The sequence below is a fragment of the Chiloscyllium plagiosum genome, chromosome 10, assembly GCF_004010195.1.
Source record: "Chiloscyllium plagiosum isolate BGI_BamShark_2017 chromosome 10, ASM401019v2, whole genome shotgun sequence".
Taxonomy (NCBI): domain Eukaryota; kingdom Metazoa; phylum Chordata; class Chondrichthyes; order Orectolobiformes; family Hemiscylliidae; genus Chiloscyllium; species Chiloscyllium plagiosum.
This window is the reverse complement of record NC_057719.1, coordinates 33,400,600-33,422,370: the sequence shown is the minus strand read 5'-3', so window position 1 is coordinate 33,422,370 and position 21,771 is coordinate 33,400,600. Positions and strand designations below refer to the sequence as shown.

Sequence of the window (21,771 nt, the reverse complement as noted above, 5' to 3'; positions counted from 1 at the left end):
TCAATAATGTTCTCCCCAAATAAAATTCCCAATTTTGAGGTACTTTAGCTGCACCTAGAACTGATTTTCAAGTCACTATGGATTATCTGCTGCCTCACAGCGCCAGAGACCCGGGTTCAATTCCCGCCTCAGGTGACCCTCTGTGTGGAGTTTGCACATTCTCCCCGTGTCTGCGTGGGTTTCCTCCGGGTGCTCCGGTTTCCTCCCACAGTCCAAAAATGTGTAGGTTAGGTGGATTGGCCATGCTAAATTGCCCGTAGTGTTAGGTGAAGGGGTAAATGTAGGAGAATGGGTCTGGATGGGTTACGTTTCGGGGGTCGGTGTTGGGCCGAAGGGCCTGTTTCCACACTGAAAGTAATCTAATCTTCTTTTACCTAAACCAGCTTTTAGGAATTCAGTGAGATATTATCCAACATCTCTCAACCTACATTTAGATAGACAATGCAATGATCTACTATCTCTCAGTGATTAAGAGTTTGCAAGAAGAGTTTCCTGGATAATTGGGGCCTCTACAAACAGGAGGGTCTTACCTGAACCAGAGGGATATCAATATCCTGGGGACAAAATTTGCTAATGCTCCATGGGTGGTTTTAAACTAATTCAACAGGGGGATGGGAAATGAAATTGCAGTTTGAGTATACAGGAGATCGAGAGTAATGAAGTCAGAACTAAGATTTCAAGATCACAAGAAGGCACTACAAGCAAGACGTTGGTTTGAAGTGTGTGAACTTGCAGCATGGGTTGCTACCTGAGATTTCAATGTTGTGGCCATTTCAGAGACATGGGTAGAGCAGGGACAGGAATTGTTATTGCAGGCTCCAGGATTTAGATGTTTCAGTAAGAACAGAGAAAATGGTAAAAGAGGGGCTGGTGTGGCATTGCTAGTCAAGGACAGTATTACGGTTGCAGAAAGGACGTTTGAGGACTAGTCTACTGAGGTTGTATGGGCTGAGATTAGAAACAGAAAAGGAGAAGTCACCCTTTTGTGAGTTTTCTATAGGCCTCCAAATAGTTCCAGAGATGTAGAGGATAGGATAGCAAAGATGATCGTTGATAGGAGCGAGAATGACGGGGTAATTGTTATGGAGAACTTATCTTTCCAAATATTGACTGGGAAGTTGGAAGGACGTGAGCACTTTGGTGATAGTGACCACAGTCCAGTTATGCTTACTTTAGTGATGGAAAGGGGAAATGTTACAGCTGGGGGAAAGGCAAATACAATGCGATTAGGCAAGATTTAGGATGCATAGAATGGGGAAGGAAACTGAAGGGTAACGGCACAATTGAAATGTGGGACTTATTCAAGGACCACCAAAAATGATCGTTGATAGGAGTGAGAATGATGGGGTAATTGTTATGGAGAACTTATCTTTCCAAATATTGACTGGGAAGTTGGAGGTACGTGAGCACTTTGGTGATAGTGACCACAGTTCAGATATGCTTACTTTAGTGATAGAAAGGGGAAATGTTACAGCTGGGGGAAAGGCAAATACAATGCGATTAGGCAAGATTTAGGATGCATAGAATGGGGAAGGAAACTGAAGGGTAACGGCACAATTGAAATGTGGGACTTATTCAAGGACCACCTACTGCATGTCCTTGATATGTATGTACCTGTCAGACAAGGAGGAAGTGGTTGAGCGAGGGAACCATGGTTTACTAAGGAAGTTGAATCTCTTGTCAAGTGGAAGAAGGCGGCTTATGTTAGGATGAGATGTGATGGCTCAGTTAGGGCGTATGAGAGTTACAACTTAGCCAGGAAAGACCTAAAGAAAGAGCTAAGAAGAGCCGGGGCGGTGGGGAACCATGAGAAGTCGTTGGCGGATAGGATCAAGGAAAATCCTAAAGCTTTCTATAGGTATATCAGGAATAAAAGTATGACTAGAGTAAGATTAGGGCCAACCAAGCATAGTAGTGGGAGGTTGTGCCTGGAGGTGGAGGAGATAAGGGAAGTGCTAAATGAATACTTTGCATCAATTGTCGCACTAGAAAAAGACAATGTAGTTGAGGAGAATACTGAGATGCAGGCTACTAGACTAGATGGGAGTGAGGTTCACAAGGAGGAGGTGTTAGCAATTCTGGAAAGTGTAAAAATAGATAAATCGCTTGGGCCAGGTTGGGATTTATCCTAGGATTTTCTGGGAAGCCAGGGAGGAGATTACTGATCTTTGGCTTTGATCTTTGTCATCATTGTCACAGGAACAGTGCCAGAAGACTTGAGGATAGCAAATGTTGTTCCCTTTTCAAGAAGGGGAGTAGAAAAAACCCTGGAAGTTATAGAGCAGTGAGCCTTACTTCTGTTGTTGGTAAAATGTCTGGGAAAGGTTGTAAGAGATAGGATTTATAATCATCTAGAAGGAAAATGTTGATTAGGGATAATCAACATGGTTTTGTGAAGGGTAGGACGTGCCTCACAAACCTTATTGAGTTCTTTGAGAAGGTGATCAAACAGGTGGGTGAGGGTAAAGTGGTCGATGTGGTATATATGGATTTTAGCAAGGCATTTGGTAAGGTTCCCCACAGTAGGCTATTGCACAAAATATGGAGGCATGGGATTAAGGATGATTTAGCAGTTTGGGTCAGTAATTAGCTAGCTGAAAGAAGACAGAGGATGATGATTGATGGGAAATGTTCATCTTGGAGCTCAGTTACTACTGGCGTACCGCAAGGATCTGTTTTGGGTCCACTGTTGTTTATCATTTTTATAAATGACCTGGATGAGAGCATGGAAGGATGGATTAGTAAACTTGCGGATGACACTAAGGTCAGTGGCATTGTGAATAGTGACAAAGGATGTTGTAGGTTACAGAGAGACATAGATAAGCTGCAGAGCTGGGCTGAGAGATGGCAAATGGAGTTTAATGTGAAAAGTGTGAGGTGATTCACTTTGGAAGGAGAAACAAGAATGCAGAGCACTGGGCGAATGGTAAGATTATTGGTCATGTAGATGAGCAGAGAGATCTCGGTGTCCAGGTATATAGATCCTTGAAAGTTGCCACCCGTGTTGATAGGGTTGTTAAGAAGGCATACGATGTATTAGCTTTTATCGTAGAGGAATTGAATTTTAGAAGCATGAGGTCATGCTGCAGCTGTACAAAACTCTGGTGCAGCCACATTTGTAGTACTGTGTATAGTTCTGGTCACTGCATTATAGGAAGGATGTGGAAGCTTTGGAAAGGGTTCAGAGGAGATTTACTAGGATGTTGCCTGTTATGAAGGGAAGGCTGAGGGTCTTGAGGCAGTTTTCGTTAGACAGAAGAAGGTTGAGAGGTTACTTAATTGAGACATATAAGATAATCAGAGGGTTAGATAGGTTGGACAGTAAGAGCATTTTTCCTCTGATGGTGATGGCTAGCACAGGGGGACATAGTTTTAAATTGAAGAGTGATAGATATAGGACAAATGTCAGAGATAGTTTCTTTACTCAGAGAGTAATGGGGCATGGAACACACTACCTGCAACAGTGGTAGACTCACCAACTTTAAGCGGATTCAAATGGTCATTGGATAGACATATGGACGAGAATGGAATAGTATACGTTAGATGGGCTTCAGATTAGTTCCACGGGTCAGCACAACATTGAGGACCGAAGGGCCTGTACTGCGCTGTAATGTTCTATGTTCTAATGCAGTACTCTTTTTCGAATTTTTCCAATTTTCAGGTAGTCCATTGGATCAAATGTCAACTTGGTGTATCATTGTTTCCAGCCCATAAAGATATCTCTGTATGTTTATGAGTACTTATTTATGGTTGCAGTGGTCCAAAGGAATCTTTCTTACCATGATTATCCAAAAAGAAGTGATTTTGTGTCCTTTTCTGAGCGATTTTGAAATGCACATAACCGAGCAGTCAATGGAGATGCAAACAGTCAACAGATTGTATCTCCAGTTGGTGAAACTGTCATTCAAAGGGATAGGCTGCATCACTATATTGAGGAGGATCATGTCCCACTAGCAGCTCTCTGAAAGCATGTCCCTCCAAATTCACCTGTTGGACTGTAACCTGGTGTTGTGTGATTTTTAACTTTGTCCACCCCAGTCCAACACCAGCAACTCCACATCAAGGAGGGTAGTGACAGTGCATTCATACAATTTATTGAGAGTTGTCCCATTCATTTCACTACTTGCAAGGTTTGATATTGTACTGTTGAGAATTCAAACTTATGAACTGTGTCATAACTTACTAGTGATCCTTTTCCTTAAGAGGCAAAAGAGGCCAACAAGATGCTCGCAGATGGAATATAAATGAGGATAGCTCTCTGTGACTGGAAAGTGAATTACCAATCCAAGCAGGTACTGAGTATACCAGGGCAGTGTTGAGATATTTCCTTCAGAGTTTCCAACCACTGAATTCATAGAAATATTTTCCATGGCATTTGAGGGTACAGATTATGATGGCATTGGTCTTGTATTCAGTGTGCTCGGTGTACAAGAGCAGATCCTTCTTAATGATTTCCAAGTAAATCTTCAAGTCACTGAGAGTCTCCAAATAAATAAAGACGGAGCTGCACTTAAAGCCTCTATACTTGCCAGGCAGCAAATACCAGTGTGGTTATACTCTGGATATTATTATAGAGCTGAGTGGTACCACCTTTAGTGAGCCCTGTACTGTCTTTACCTCCACTGGACATCACAGCCCTGAGATAAATGTCTGTGATGCTCCAAGCAGTGTTGACGATGAGTGATCACTTGGCTTCTTGAGAGGGGTTTCAAGGGTTGAATTTATCTCTAATTGTTTCAAGCTGTCAGCCACTGTGTCAGAGGGATAGAGAAAAGTCAGCAAATTTTCAGGTGGCTAGCAGTCATCTTGTAAGCAGGAGGACAAACAAAAATTTACTAATTTCTTGGAAACATTCCTCTTCAATGATTGGAAACTTGCTGACTGCATGTTCTCTTATATTTCTTAAAAATCCCTCCTGGAGGGAAATAGTACCCCAATTTAGAGAATAGCAGTGTCTTGTTTAAGAATATAAAGGGAGCATTACTTTCAAACATGCATTTTCCTAAATGCTGGAGAGACTTGACTTCCATAACTGTGCTGACTTCTTGCAATACATGAATAGGGGAGAAAGTGAGGACTGCAGATGCTAGAGATCAGAGTCGAGAGTGTGGTGCTAGAAAGCACAGCAGGTCAGGCAGCATCCAGGTAGCAGGAAAATTGATATTTCAGGCATAAGCCCTTCATCAAGAATAGATACATACTTATCTTTCCTCGACTTTGTCTTGGAATTTCCTGGACCGGAGCCTCTTGATATGAAACAGTGGAGATCAATCCAGCAGCAGGGAGAATCAATTTCAAAACTATGCCCCCTTTACATTAAGTGTTGCAATTTGTAGTTTAAATGTCCATTCACTGGTTTGACAGCTGCTGCAAATGGATAAGATGGCAAATGCGGAGTTGGAGAGTGGAGGGGTAGGGGCAAGTGTGTCAGAATGCTGAGAGGTTAGGATGTCAGGTGGTTGAACGCATTGGGTGGCTGGTGGGTGAGGGTGTCATTGGGTGAGGGGCTAGGGTGCCAAGTGGGTTTGGAATGTTCAAGGCATATGGAGGGTAGAGATAGGGTGACTGACACATGAGTGGGTTGCAGTGCCAGGTGGGTGAGGTGTGAAGGAGGCAAATAAGTGAGATCATTTGGTTTTAGGGAAGTGGATGAGAACTTAGGGTCGATCAAAGGGTTGGTTCAAGGGCTGGTATCAGGTCCAGCTGGGTTTGGTGGTGTTGGTGTTTTGGGTTGGGAGATTATAAAGTGTCGGGGGCGGGGGGGGGGGGGGGGGGGGGGGGTGTAGTTTTGTACAGGTTATGGTGAGTCAGTGGTTCTCTTTAATAGTTGCCCAAGAGTTAGAATAGGTTTTTAATCTTGTAACTTTCCTGTTTGCACATTTAACTCAAATGAGTTAGAGCCCTCCAAAATCCTACAATGACAAGGGACTTTTTCAGAGAATTCCAGATGTGGAGTAATCAGCCAAAGGAAATTTGTATTTGCAGAATAGCTCACGTTGAATCAGCTGCTTTGGGGTTTTCGCCTGGTCCTGTGTGCAGTTGCAGCCTTGCAAAAACCACCATTGAAATTTCTGCAGCCTTCTCATTTCCCTCTCTCCTGATCTGCTATCTGCAGAGTATTTCCAATAATTCTGTTTTTAATTTCAGATTTTCAACATACAGTACACTATCTTTTGATTTAGCATCATTTTTGGCTGTTTGTTTTTTTTAAACTTTAAAGCAATCTCTAAAATGCTATTTTGTGATAAGGCAGTTGAAGGAAATAAGTAGTTCATTCTGCTACTCAGAGAAATGTTTGTTGTAGATCAGTTTTATTATATGTATGAGATTGAATTACAATGATAATTTAGCTTCTTTCAATTTAGCAGATCATTTCATAAGATAAGTATATTGTTCAGTAGTTGCTGTCCTTGAATGATTAAGCGTGGCAGTCAATATAATTTAACATTTTATATCTTTTGTAGGTTTTCTGTCTCATAAAATCATCCAGCAAATGTTTAGCACAGCTGGATATATTCTTTAGTGATGTTTATGCATTCCCTCGAATGTCATTTGCCATTTTAGCAGCATAGGGTACGAATGGGATGATTATGTGCAGAAGATCCACTGTGCCAGAATGGGATAGACTCAGTAATAGCAGCTGATCATTAATTGTCCTTCTTCCCCGCAGCAATTTCATAGGCATAACTAACATGATTCTTATAAACTAATCTTACTGTTTCTGTACAAAATTCCTTTAACTCTGGAGAGTAGCATTGTATTTACAGAAAACTGTACTTGGAAGGCAACAACAAGATTATAATCACAAATAGTTATCTTTTGACCTGTTTTGGTATCGTTGATTAAGGGAGAAATATTGGCCAAGAAATTAGAACAATCGTGTGCCCTTCAATGAACCCTGTTGAGTATTGGCATATTTTACATCTTTTTTACAAGGTTTGTGAAGGTTTGTAGCTCAGGTTGAGGTTTAGGGTGTAGGCTTGCTCGCTGAGCTGTAGGTTTGATATCCAGACGTTTCAGTACCTGGCTCGGTAACATCATCAGTGGCGACCTCCAAGTGAAGCGAAGCTGTTGTCTCCTGCTTTCTATTTATATGTTTGTCCTGGATGCGGTTCCTGGGGTTTGTGGGGATGTCATTTCCTGTTTGTTTTCTGAGGGGTTGATAGATGGTAGATAGATCTATGTGTTTTTTTATGGCGTTGTGGTTGGAGTGCCAGGCCTCTAGGAATTCTCTGGCATGTCTTTGCTTAATCTGTCCCAGGATAGATGTGTTGGCCCAGTCAAAATGGTGTTTTTTTTCATCCGTGTGTAGGGCTACGAGGGAGAGAGGGTTGTGTCTTTTTGTGGCTAGTTGGTGTTCGTGTATCCTGGTGGCTAACTTTCTTCCTGTTTGTCCTACATAGTGTTTGTGGCAGTCCTTGCATGGAATTTTGTGGATGACGTTGGTTTTGTCCATGGGTTGTATCCTGGTGACTAACTTTCTTCCTGTTTGTCCCATGGGATCTCCGCTATCAGGATTCATAGCAGAAGTGGTAATGCAAAGACTAGAACAAACAGCCCTACCAACCATCAAATCAAAAATCTGGGTCCGCTACATAGATGACACCTTTGTCATCACAAAATGAAACCCTCACAGGCATAAAGTTCACCAAGAAGGAAGAAACCGACAACAAACTCGCATTCCTGGACATCACAGTCGAAAGAAAGGACATCTGAGAACTACAAACCTGCGTATACAGAAAACCGACAAACACTGACCAAATACTTAACTACACCAGCAACCATCCCAACACACACAAACGAAGCTGTATCAGGATACTATTCCAATGAGCCACCACACATTGCAGCACATACCACCTATACAACGTATTCAAGAAGAACAGATACTCAAAAAATACAGTCCGCAGATTCCTCAGGAACAAACCACGACAAGCAGACCTAACACAGCCAGAAACCCTAACCACCTTACCATCCATCAAAGAAGTCTCAGAAATGACAGCCAGACTACTAAGACCCCTCGGAATCCCAGTAGCACACAAACCCACCAACTCTCTCAAACAAAAACTAACAAACTTAAAAGACCCAGTACAACCCATGGCCAAAAACCAACGTCGTCTACAAAATTCCATGCAAGGACTGCCACAAACACTACTTGGACAAACAGGAAGAAAGTTAGCCACCAGGATACACAAAAACCAGCTAGCCACAAAAAGACACAATCCTCTCTCCCTCATAGGCGTACACACAGAGGAAAAAACCCACCATTCCGACTGGGCCAACACATCTATCCTGGGACAGGCTAAGCAAAGACATGCCAGAGAATTCCTAGAGGCCTGGCACTCCAACCACAACGCCATAAACAAACACATAGGTCTAGATCCCATCTATCAACCCCTCAGAAAACGAACAGGAAATGACATCACCACAAACCCCAGGTACCCCATCCAGGACAAACATATAAATAGAAGGCAGGAGACAACAGCTTCGCTTCACTTGGAGGTCCCCACTGATGATGTTACCTAGCCAGATAATGAAACGTCTAGATATCAAACCTACAGCTCAGTGAGCAAATCTACACCACATATTTTACATCCGTCTGGTGCATATCTTGAATTTAACTTATTCCAAAAGATAGAAGCTCCAACAGAATGGCAATCTCTCAGTTCCGCATCTAGATGTTAGTTCAAATTACAGACAGCAATTCTGAAGTAGGGTTTAATGTAACAGTCTTTATGTATGTAAGTGGGTTTGATATTGTTGAACCAAATTATAGTATGGAATGTAAGTGAACTGTTTTCAAGTCTGTGCCAATGTTGTTCTTGTGCTGGTCATTTCCTGGAGAAGTATCTTTTGATTTGATACTTCACTAGTCATGAGGAAAGCATTATATGGACAAACCATATTGGAGAGAATGCACACCCCACCTCGTCATACACCAACAAACAATGAAAAGAAACCAATTTATCTGCCTTTCTCCCATACTCAATTTTCTTAACCTTATTTTTCTTCTGTATCTTCATTAGCCAATGAGCACAATTGTAGAGTCACATACTTATAAGAATTGGCCAATTCCTCCAGAATATTCTGAAATACAAAATATTTCATGTGTGACTTTCTGGGAACTTGTAGAGAACCAAATTGGTACCACTTAACAGCTCATTTCACTCAGCTGAGTAGAGCTTCTGGACTGTAAACCTCCCAATGTTATCCAGGTGGAACATTGTTCAGAGAATAGGAATTTACAGCAGATGAATTGTTTTAAATTGGGGTAGAACAGGTCTTGGATTTTCACTGAACAGGAAATATTAATCAGGCATTTGTAAAATTAGTACTGACTGCACCTCTTTTTATTATTCTTCAGCTCCGCCAACTGTGAGCATCATGCACTCTGGTCAAGCATGTAACATAGAAGAAGAACGATATACAGAAAGGGTGTACACAATTCGGGAAGGAGAAACCTTGGAGCTAACCTGCCTTGTTAGAGGTCACCCACGGCCACAGGTGAATCCAAAATCCTTTTCCTATTTGAATTGCCAATTTGTCGTCTTAATTTTGTTATGTGGTGATTTTATGAATTTTATTTTAAGTTATGTACAATTAAAAGATTAATATACTCCTTGCAAATATGATGTATGAGGCACTTAATAATATGGGTTAATGTTTGTCGTTCAGTTCAGAGACAGGGTTTAACTCTAATGCAGAGAAGTACAATGAAACAACCTGTCTGCTGAATGTTCAGCTCCATATAAAATAGTTTGACCTACTTCAATCCAGTGGCCAGTGGAAACAGCACATTACATGAAACACTCCTAATTTGCTACTAATTAGTTCTGCAAATTCTCAGTTTAATTGTGGTCATAAAATTGTTGCTGGTAAAAATGCAAACAATTGTTTCTCTCATGCTGTCAGGAGTGCTCTCTCAAGTTGGAGCTGAGACTAATTAATGGGGGACCAGGGATGTTAGACTGAATTATCATAATTTTCTGAGTGCATTGTTTTTGGCACATTAGATGGAAAAGTAGATGGCACTAACATTCTTCACTCTGAGGCACAAGAAAGTAAAAATTAAGATAAGCGTATCACTAAACATCTTTTAATTTGCTTTCTGGTGTTTTCCACCTTAGCCATCACTCTTGATTGCTTTCTGTCTGATGTATGCCGTCACTGATCATCTGTCTGTGCCTCTATGGTGTGTAATACTGTGTTTTCCAATCAACTTCTCTTTGTTTGAAGATGCACTTGTCAAACAGGCTGCAGCTCATTTGCACTGTGGACAGGTAGAGTTGGCACTAGCACCATTTCTAAATTTAAAAAAAAATGAAGAATGTTTTCCTCACATTGTGCACTCTCTTCCAAATCAAAACAACTGTGAATAAAAATGAAAAATGAGCACATATAGGATCAGACCAACTTTAATAATCGATGACAATATGTTGAAGTGCCACATTTCCTTCTTTATTCATTCACAGGGTGGGGGTTACCATTGGCTCGACATTTATTGTCCTAATTGTTTGAGTCAATCACATTGTATGGGTCTAGAGTCACATTTAGGCCAGACCAGGGAAAGTCCTTTCCCAAAGTGAACAGATTGCGTTTTTCCAACAATCAATAATGGATTTGTGATCATTTTTAGCCTCTTAATTCCAAACCTTTTTGAGATGAATTCCAATTCCACCAACTGCCATAGCTGAATCTGAGTCCCCAGCATCAGAACCTAAATCTCTGGGTTAATAGTCGAGTAATAATATCACTATGTCGTCACTTCCCTTTATACTGACAGGTCCTATTTTGGCAACAGGGAGAGTGGATGGGGCAAGAATCACATGAGTGAGAAACTCAAACTCAGCAAGGCTATTTTAAATCCATATCAAATTTAAATTTACCTTATTTTCACAATTCATATTTTGATTGGCAGTTTTATGAGACTATTACAAGATGATCTGTCTTTAATGTAATTCGTGAATAAAAGTTTGATTTGACAACAGATTTACCACTTGTGGAAATATAACATTTTTGAATGGATTTCATGATTGGGAGTCTTTCAGTATCCAGTGATTATGAGTGAGAGCTCACTTAGATTGCTAGAATTTTAATTCCTTTCTCATCACCTCAAGGCCCATGGTGGATATTAGTTAAATGACTACTGGGGGCAGGGGTTTGGGTTGGGAGTTGAGGGTTACAGACCTAACAGCCTTTTATACAACTGAACCAAAGTCTCAGAGAATGGAGCAGAGTTTACGAAACAGTTTGGCTTGACACTCAAATATCTGTGTAGCCACCCCCAGAACTCTCTATGGGAAGGGGAAATCTGCTGAGCTGGTCAATTTTCCAACTTGTATTTCCTATCTTGATTATAAAATAATAACAAGAAGCTGTAGACTTCAGACAGATATCAATGGAATAATCAGTTAAGTACCCCCACCGTCACCCTACTAAAATCACATCGGGTTGGGGGGGGCATGAAAGATCCAGCTTTAAATGTTTGAGATTTTCTACAAGTACAGTCTCAATGGCCACTTTAAAGTTATCTCATTATTATAATGAGTGGAGATGAGAGAACCTTTCCAGAAAATAATTTATGTTCTGACATATTTCGGTTAGGTTTCCCATGATTACAAGAATTCTTAGTGATGAGCATGATTTGAGTTAATTTTTTTGAGAGATTTAGTTTTGCTTCCTCCCAGATGAAGCCAGTTTCAGTTAGATATGCTTTAACATTCAGTAATACCGTATATAGACTAAGTTTATCCGGCAAAGAACATCTTCTCTCTGCCTCAACCATGGTGTATTTGTAACAGCTAGAAGCACTGGAATGTATGAGGTGCCAGAAAAAATTAATTTCAGTTTTCTAAACAGAGCAGTAAATAATTGGAGATAATGAAGAAACAGTTATTTATGCATATAGTAATTCTGCTAACAAACTGGTAGAAAGCCCACCTTACCCTGCAGGCTCAACAACATTAATACAATTATTTCAAATTTATCCATTGAATCCCCTCTGGCAATAAATATGACTTAGAATATTTTCTTCTTGTCAAACATTAAAGTCATTAGGCATTTTTTTGTCAAATAGTTAACTGGCAACTATATGCCCTTAAAGTTGTAACTGAAGTCATTGAAAAGACAAAGTGATTTGGACCTAATCTGATCCAATGCTTCATTAACCCCAACTTATTTAAAGATTTGTTTTCCCACTCAAAAGAATAAAGCAACAATTTGTGAAAGAGAATTGCCCACCATAACTAAGAAAAGAAAGTTGTAAAGAATATCTTTCTAGCATTCATTTAAAATCCTTTTTGCTCATTGCTTAAGTTTGTGACCTACTTGACCAATTTGACTGGCCTGTAAAAACAATTTGGTTCTCCTGCCGTGATTATGTTTTGTCACCACTTAACACTTTTTGCTGACCCGAAACAGGCCTAACTTTGCAAGTTTCTTCTGTAACTATAACTCTAGTAATTGCTTTGTGAATCTATGCTGTACCATTTTCATTAAATTTTCATTCTTCCTGAAATGGAGTGACCCAGACTGTAAACACATCCAAATTTATCAGCTATATTGACATCTTGTACAGACAGACCCATTAGATTGTCATGGAGACTGATGTTCCACAACTACAGAAACAAATAGAATTTAGATGGGTTTGATGGAAATCAAAACTTAATAAAATTATGTCCACGTTTACTCAAAGATTTGATTTGTTTTAACAGTTATCCCCATCTATCTTAAAGAAAGCAGATTTAACTTGGCACCCAAAATCTTCTGGTCAAAATCGATGCCCAATGCATTGATGCTGTTTATGTGGATTCCTGCACTGTAGTCCTTGCACAATTCTTTAGCTGGGTCTTCTGACCTGACTGAAGCATTGATGGTCAATGCAACATCGATGGGTAGACCATCGAGTGCAAAAAACGACAAAGTAAGGGAACTCCACTTTTTCGTGACTGTAGCTGATGCATCCCAGCATATTTTAAAAAGTCCAAATATTTCAGTGGATTAGTATGTGGGTGAAAGAGTGACTGAGATGGTGGTCGGCTGGGGAGCTGTTTGGTCTGTTGGATGTTGGTGATTGTAGTGCTCAGATGGTTATGTTGGCTATCAACCACATTGAGCCTACTGCAAATATGACCCAAGAAATTGATAACTGCAGTGGAAATCAGCTCTTTGGAAGTTAAAACTACCCAGGTAATTACTGCCCGTGCATGTGCACCAGGAATTCCACAGAATTTGAACACAACTCCCAATGTGCATCCATTTTCCAGCTATCCAGACAATGTACTGGACGATTTGGGCTAGGGAAAGCGTTCTGTGGTATTAACTATGGACGGGAATACTGCTCATTTCTTAACTGTACTGGCACTTCTCTTAAATTTTCTGAATTTGACAATTTCATTCCCAAAGAGAGTGTGTAATCAGTAGAATTCTAAAACAATTTTGGAGCTGACGAAACCTAGCCATCTACCTCTTTATACAATTTGGCCAAGAGCTCTGTACAGGAAAAATCTGACATTTTTTGAACAGAATGATGTATTCAGAAGCATCTGGTTCTTTGTTAATTCTGATTGCAAGTCATTCTGTTTGGAATATTAATGCTGATTTTGCAACACCATGCTTCAAATTAAATTGCCCCAGGCAGCTGCAAATGCTCAACACCTGGAAACTACATGGATGAAGGAAACAAGAGCATTTCTCACTGCATAAGTATGTACTAAATATATTCATGAGTCATTTCATCCAACAAGGAAAGCCTTTCAGTGTTAACCTTAGACAAGAAGAATTGCATTCTCTTGTTAATGAATTTGTAAGACAAAAATTCCATGGGACCAAACTGACATCTATCATGACAGGTATCATAGAATTGCCCTTTATCTATGTAGTAACAATGTATTGAAGGATTTGAAGGTGACATTGTTAGACAAGTTATCCTTGTGAAATTTAAGTGTATGACATGAATATTCCATTTCAGTACTTCCCTATTTGATTCAATTGATTTTTTTCTTGTAAGGTCCCATTAAGTTTACACAATGGTTGGCAATGTGGTCCAAGTGCCTGAGGCATTGCTGCAGTTTGGGTCATAAAATATTCTCTTTTAGCATTGTAAACAGTTACCTTGCAGTGAATGCACACTGCTCAGAAACAGAAAGCACTGACACTCTAGAATAATTAGGTCAAATGGAGCAATGGATACTATGACCATTACTCCTCCCAGGCAACTTCAAAGGTGCTTTCATCTCATATTGGTGTTATTTGATAAGCTGAGAGTGTTGCAGAGATAGCTGATGAGAATCAAAAACTTATCTTGAAAGTTGGGATTATGCTATCACTTTGACCGACAAGGGTAAACACTGAAGTGAAGTACAGTGTGTTCCACATCACTAGAGAATGTAGGGCACAGTATCATCTATATCATGAGAGAGCTGCAGTACCATCTTGCCAAAACCTTCATCTCAACTTGCAGTCAGGTGCAAAGCAATGATAATTGTTGCTGATTTTGAAGAAAACTATGCTGAGCAGATTTCATGATCATTTTGGAGTATGACCTCTCTTGATGGACAGTTGATTCCAGTGTTGTTTGATGGGTATTCCCAATACTGAGCTGCAGTGATAGCATCAAGCTGTCTAAATAGGCAATCATATTAAAGAAATCTCATGGACAGCAAACCTGGAAGTGGAAATCAGTAATATTCAAATTCTTGTGGAAACATATTGCAGAGAGCAAATTAAAGACTGGGACATAAACATTGTGTTAAAATAGAAGCTGAAAGATGGCAAGGAAATTTTTAAAACAAAATGACTTGTTTAAAAAGCAATTCATTAAAGATGCAGCTGGTAAGCGCATCTGCAAGCAAGTGGATAGGGAACCAACAGAAAGGAGAAGACCACTTGATTTTGTCTGCACCAATCAGCTATAGCAGAACAGTACACAATCAGCAATGTAATCTAATGCCTGGCTCTCCCACGCTACCATTGTCATCAAGCCAGGAGATCAATCCTGGTTTGGGGAAGAGTGCAGGAGCAGCACCAGACATCATGGAAAATGAGTTCTGAACATGGTGAAGTTACATTAGAATTAGAATTGGAATCCCTACAGGCCCTTTGGCCCAACAGATCCACACCAACCCTCTGAAGAGTAACCCACCCAGACTCATTCCCCTACATTTATCCCTAACTAAAGCATCCCTAAACATTATGGGAAATTTAGCATGGTCAATTCACTTGACCTGCACATCTTTGGACTGTGGGAGGAAATCGGAGCACCTGGAGGAAGCCCACGCAGATACTGGAAGAATGTGCAAAATCCACACAGACAATTGGCCGAGGCTGGAACCAAACCCAAGTCTCTGGCACTGTGAGGCAGCAGTGCTAACTACTGAGCCACCATGCTGCTCCCCACCTCCCACCCCACCCCATGTATGAAGACAGCCAAAATCAACAGGGTTCTCCCACAACTAGCAGTTCAAATCTGAGTTTTGAGGTGGTGTGAAATCTAGGTGGAGCAACTAAACAATGGACAGGAAGGTAGAACTCCACAAATATTCTCAACCTCCAAGATGAGGGAGCCTGACACATTGGTGCAAAAAGGCAAGGCCGTTGCACTTGTATCGCCTTCAACCAGTAGTGCCACATGGATGATCTATCTGAGCAGCCTTCTGAGGTCTTCCACAGATGCCAGCCTTCAATTACTTTGTTTCACTCTATATGATATCAAGAAATGGTTGAAAACACTGGATTTGTACTGAGGATTTGTGCTCTAGAATAAGTTGCAGCCCTAGCCAAGTGTAGCTTTCCAGTGTAACTAAAAAAACTGATGTCTCTCCAACCTTGTGGAAAATTGCCAAGGTACATGCTGTCAATGAAAAAAGAGAAAATCCAATTCTATCAATTGTTGCCTCATCAGTCTACTCCCAATCACCAACCAAGTGATGGAAGGCAGTTTCAACAGTTCTAGCAGCTAGCAGCCTGCATACACATATTTGGGTTCCACAAGGGCCACTCAGCTTCAGATGTTTTTACAGCATTCGTGCAAATATGGACAGAAGAGGTGAGGTGAGAGTGTCTGTCTTGATGTCAACGCTGCATTTAACTAACTATGGCATCAAGGACCCCAACCAAAATTGGAGAGCATGGAAATATGGGTAAAACATTCCAATGGTCAGAGTCATATTTAACATACAGGCAGGTGATTGTAGTTGTTGGACATCTCAACTCTAAGACAGTGAACAGGAGTTCCCCAGAGTAGCGTCCTGGATCTTCAGCTGTTTTATTAATAACCCTTCCCTCCATCTTATGGTTAAAAGTGACCATGTTTGTTGATGATTGCACAATGTTCAAATCTATTTTTTAAATTTATCAAAGCTGTTCTCACTCTGTTCTTAAGTACATATTAAAATAATACCAGTTTTGGGTGGATGAATTCCTTACCATTGTTTTAAATCTTAAAATATTATGAATCAGATTATTGGAAAAACATCAACTACTATGAACCATCATCCGATTAGAACTAATTCAAAATGTCAGTATGTGCTGACTCCATAATTGGTCCAGTAGCATTTTGCACCAAGTCCTCAGGGCTGAATGCAGTATTTTGGGAATGAAGTAAGTCCACTTTGAGTCATCACTGTATATTGTAAATATTTGAACACCCTGTTTGAGAAAACACATTTACATTCTTAAATACATTTCCTGGCATTGTACTGATCAGTTGAGTCCATAGTCTTTTTTGCTTTACTGTTTTTTTGTAAATTACCTTTCTGCTTATTCAACATCGAGTACTGGATGAGCTGAGATTTCCCCTGAGTTACTATTAGAAGATTGAAACCCTTGTTTTTGGTCCCCATTTTCAAACTCTGTTCCCTAGCTACTAACTCCATCCCTTTCTCTGACAAAAATCTTGAATTAAGCCAGTCTGTTCAAAACCTTGGCATCAGATCTGATCCTGAGAGGAGCTTCCAAGCTCATATTTCGGTCTTCACTAACAGTGCCTATTTTCACTTTTACAACGTTAGTCAACATTGACCCTGTTTCAGTTGATCAGCCACTGAAATCCTCATTCATTCATTGTCATTAACATCATGTCTTCTGGTGCACTCATGGCTCGTCCCCCACATTCCACTGCCTTTAAACCTAAGGTTATCCAAAACTCTATTATAGCAAGTTCCTTTCACCACTCTTCTCGTACTTCCTGACTGACATTGACTCCTAGGCAAGCAACATGTTCACTTTAATTTTCTAAATTTGTATTCAACTCCCTCCATAGCCTCATGCCTTACTATCATTCTAATCTCCTCAAGCATTGCAAACCCCGAAGGGCTTATGCCCGAAACGTCGATTCTCCTGTTCCCTGGATGCTGCCTGACCTGCTGTGCTTTTCTAGCAACACATTTTCAGCTCAAACCCCTGAGATACCCAGCTCTTCTCATCCCAGTCCCTTGTGCATTTCTAGCTATCATTGCTCCAACACTAGGCCTGGCATTACCTCCCTACACCTTTCCACTCTCTACCTTGCCTACTTCATTCAAGATACATTATAACATCTATACCTACCTCTTTGCCAAATTTGTTTTGTCATCTGACTTAATATATTCTTATATCAGTTGGTTTTTGTTGTGTTATAGTACCCCCGTAAAGCATTTGGGACTGATCTTACTGTGCTCCACTTTTAAAGTATAACTTGTTGTTATTGATATTTTTTATGTTCACATAATATTATGTTGCATTCTTATTGAAATTGATTTTCAAGCACTTTGAGATTTTTGACTTGGACATTCTGAACATTCTTATTTAGTTCTTTCTAAGCAAAGTCAACAGTTTCCAGTTTTTAACAGTATTTTGTGAACTCTTCCCCTGTCTGGCTTCCTCCTGCTTTGAATATCTGGATCTGTTCCTTTATACCACACATCTCAGTCTCTTTATTCCCTAAATTATACTGGATTTCTGATACTTACAAATCATTGAGTGTTAATTGAAGATCTATGGAGTTTGCTTCAGCCCTCATTCAAGTGTCCTAGTTTTTGTGATTGACACTGAATTGTTCTCATTAATTCTGATTTTTCATGAGCAAACTTATTTATGTTGACAAAGGTTGCTTCTCTGCATTGATCAATTCGTCCTTCAGTGGCTCATTATTAGCAATAAGCTTTTTGTGTTTGGCCACAGTAAATTTGAGGAGCTTCACAAACTCAACATAATCACGCAACCGCTTGATGTTATTCTCTGAACCAGCAACTTTAAAGACTAGAGCTGCTTCTGTTTTCTTCAGAAAAGTTGTAGCAAGGACAGTCATTTTCAACAAATACCATACATTTTACCATGAAATCCTATTTGTTTAATTCCATTGAGTTCCACTGAATCATCTTTTTTGAAATGTTTGAAGATGCTACTTGGTCTCAGCATTCTGTAATCTTAGATTTTTTTTCGATCTTGCTATAACATACTTTATGATCCCAGTTATGAAAATACTGGACAAGCCAGATCTTTATGATTAGGCTGGATAGACCATTATATTTTAAAGAACTGAATGTGTGGAAGAACCTAGGGTAAGGAAATAAGTGGCAGGTTTCCACAGTTAAGTTGAAATACAAAACAATTTGCACTATAGTATACAAATTTGAATAAATCAAACATAAACAATATTGAATAAATAAATATACTGAATATTTGAGATAATAACTCTTAACTATATGCGTTATGTACACACCTTACAAGCAATCAGTATTAATAGGAAGTAAATATGTATTAACATAATAAATATGGTCAAATACTTTGCCAGCTCTATTACAAGTAGTCGATCTGGTCAAGATAGATTCCACACAGACTTTAAAGATATTGCGTCACTAAAGCTAATTAAAATCTATTTCCTTGGTGAGGAATTCCAAATTAACGCTCTTAATGGTCTAAGTTTGGAATACACACAAAGTCTCTTTGATTTGGATTGCCTCAATAGTTGTTCATGTGCCGGTTGTTCTCCTGAAACTGAGTTCCTCAACAGTTCTGAGATTGCTCCTAAGCATCTAATTATTGGAACAATTCCAACTTTTATAAAATAGCTCATTTCATGAAGTTGCTACTGAATTTATCTTGGCATCAGCCCTCCAGCAGTGCATTAGGCAAATGTTACTTGTGTGCTTTCTTAACCCCACTCCCAACTATAGTGAGCTATCAATGGCTTTCAAGACTTCTATTAAGCCTAACCATTTTTTGCATCCATGGAATTATCATTTTATGAGACTCTTCCTAATTGCCTGCTGTGTACTAACAGCAGCAAGAGACACTACTTCTGCTTTGGCAGAGGACAACTTGGTTGCACTTTCCCAAGTTGAAACTTTATTGCTGGAACAGCACAGCAGGTCAGGCAGCATCCAGGGAACAGGAGATTCGACGTTTCGGGCACAGGCCCTTCTTCAGGAATTCTTGTGCACTTTTCTGAAGAAAACAGAAGCAGCTCTAGTCTTTAAAGTTGCTGGTTCAGAGAATAACATCAAGCGGTTGCGTGATTATGTTGAGTTTGTGAAGCTCCTCAAATTTACTGTGGCCAAACACAAAAAGCTTATTGCTAATAATGAGCCACTGAAGGACGAATTGATCAATGCAGAGAAGCAACCTTTGTCAACATAAATAAGTTTGCTCATGAAAAATCAGAATTAATGAGAACAATTCAGTGTCAATCACAAAAACTAGGACACTTGAATGAGGGCTGAAGCAAACTCCATAGATCTTCAATTAACACTCAATGATTTGTAAGTATCAGAAATCCAGTATAATTTAGGGAATAAAGAGACTGAGATGTGTGGTATAAAGGAACAGATCCAGATATTCAAAGCAGGAGGAAGCCAGACAGGGGAAGAGTTCACAAAATACTGTTAAAAACTGGAAACTGTTGACTTTGCTTAGAAAGAACTAAATAAGAATGTTCAGAATGTCCAAGTCAAAAATCTCAAAGTGCTTGAAAATCAATTTCAATAAGAATGCAACATAATATTATTGTGGAAACATATTGCACTTTCCCAACAAATGTAAGACAAATTGAAAACAATTTTGAGAAAATGCTTTTCCTCCATCACACCCCCTTAACTGGACAGGGAGACTATCTCCACACCTATTAAGTGGTTTCCTCTGTTTTTCCTCAGGGTGGGTTTCAAATGAGGAAATGTCCTGACTCCTGATTCCTGGTCCTGAAGCAAACCATTGGCCATTGTTTATACCTGATATGATGCTGTCAAAATACTGAGTAAAGTTAAATGCAGTGAATTTTCAGTTTCAAATCTAAAGGTTCAGCATTTCTTGAAAATTTGCAAAATGGTGTCCTTTACTGTTGCCTTTTTGAGAATCAAATAAAGCAACATCTGTTAATAAAGAACATCTTATTAACGAATATGATGGTCTCCCAGATACAACAACATGGTAAAAGATTGACCTTTACCCAAAGTTTCTATGGAATGATGGAACATTAGGGAATGTTAATTAATTGAGAGTAAAGTTTGGTCACAATGTTGTTCAGACTAAGCGATTTTAGTCCGGGCGCAGGGACCCTGTATATCTTTGAATCTTTTCCAGCACATTTTTTTTTAATCCTTTGATGATCAAAATGGCTTAAAATATATTTAGGTTCTGTATTCATCTAAATTTTCACAAGTCTAACAGATTCTAAATAATTCAGCAGTCTATTTTATTAATTGGTAGACTCTTATTGTGCCTTCTGCTTTAAGTATAATAACCATTTCTAATGATGCTTGCTCAGATCAGATGGACCAAAACAGCAGGAAGTGCCTCTGACAGGTTTCACGACAACAGTGTCTTCAATGAGACCCTGAGGATCACAAAAATCCAACGTCACCAGGGAGGCCGTTACTACTGCAAGGCTGACAATGGCTTGAGCACCCCTGCAATCAAATCCATCAGAGTAGATGTATACTGTAAGTAATCTATGTCACATTGTCACTTCTCAGGCACTAGATCAAACACAGATTCAAATTTGCAGAAGTTTACAATTGCTTTACACATTTGTGACAATTCTAGTGAAGTAGCTTTGATCAGGAAAGGTCAGAAATTGTACTGAGAAAGTAAAGAAATGCAAGAGAAAACCATAAGTCGATTGACAGTGTTACTGACTAATCGACTGCTCTGTCTCATGCTGGTGCATGTGATGCTGTACAGAGATACTCCTGAGACATGAAGAGATGTGTTACTCAGAAGATAGTACTTAACTTTGCAACAGAGTATACACCTGTGGTTTGAAATTAGGTCATTCTTTGTATTCGAGCTAGGAGCTTGATTGTATTTGGACAACTAGTTTGGATTTGACTGGATTTTCATTCTGTGAGGAAGATTGAAAATACTTAGAAACCAAAGTAAAAAGACTGTAGAAGCTGCAAATAAAGAGAGAATGTTGGAAATGATCAGAAATTCTGATTCCATAGTGTTTGGACTGCAGAAGTTCAAGAAAATAGCTAAACACCAGCTTCATTAGAAAAGCAAGGGACGTGTAATATATTTCCAAATCAGCTTTGAATTCAGTTTCTTTTAATTCACTCATTGGACGTGTGTATCATTGGCTGGGGCAGCACATATTGCACGTCCCTTATTGTCCCTCAGTATGTGATTCGTGGTAGAATTGGACCCTTGTTTCTTTCACTTTTTAACAATTTATTAATTAAAAGTATATAACCTGAAAACATTTTGAGTACAGTCACCTGGTTGGAACATTGCCAGGCCTGCTGTTTTGAACATGGATGCCTTGACCATATTGCAGCCACACTGTGCCTATTTTATCAG

The 21,771-nt window shown here is 39.6% G+C and overlaps 1 protein-coding gene across 9 annotated transcripts in view; it reads left to right on the top strand.

Moving 5' to 3' along the window:
- The window catches only part of mdga2a (MAM domain containing glycosylphosphatidylinositol anchor 2a), a 932,327-nt gene that overhangs the window by 236,293 nt on the left and 674,263 nt on the right, over positions 1-21,771 (top strand). For all 9 annotated transcript variants that reach the window (XM_043697342.1, XM_043697346.1, XM_043697340.1 and 6 more), the window contains exons 2-3: positions 9,362-9,501; positions 20,738-20,912. In XM_043697342.1, coding sequence (XP_043553277.1) covers positions 9,362-9,501; positions 20,738-20,912 — 315 coding nt within the window. The remainder of the gene's footprint in view (positions 1-9,361; positions 9,502-20,737; positions 20,913-21,771) is intronic.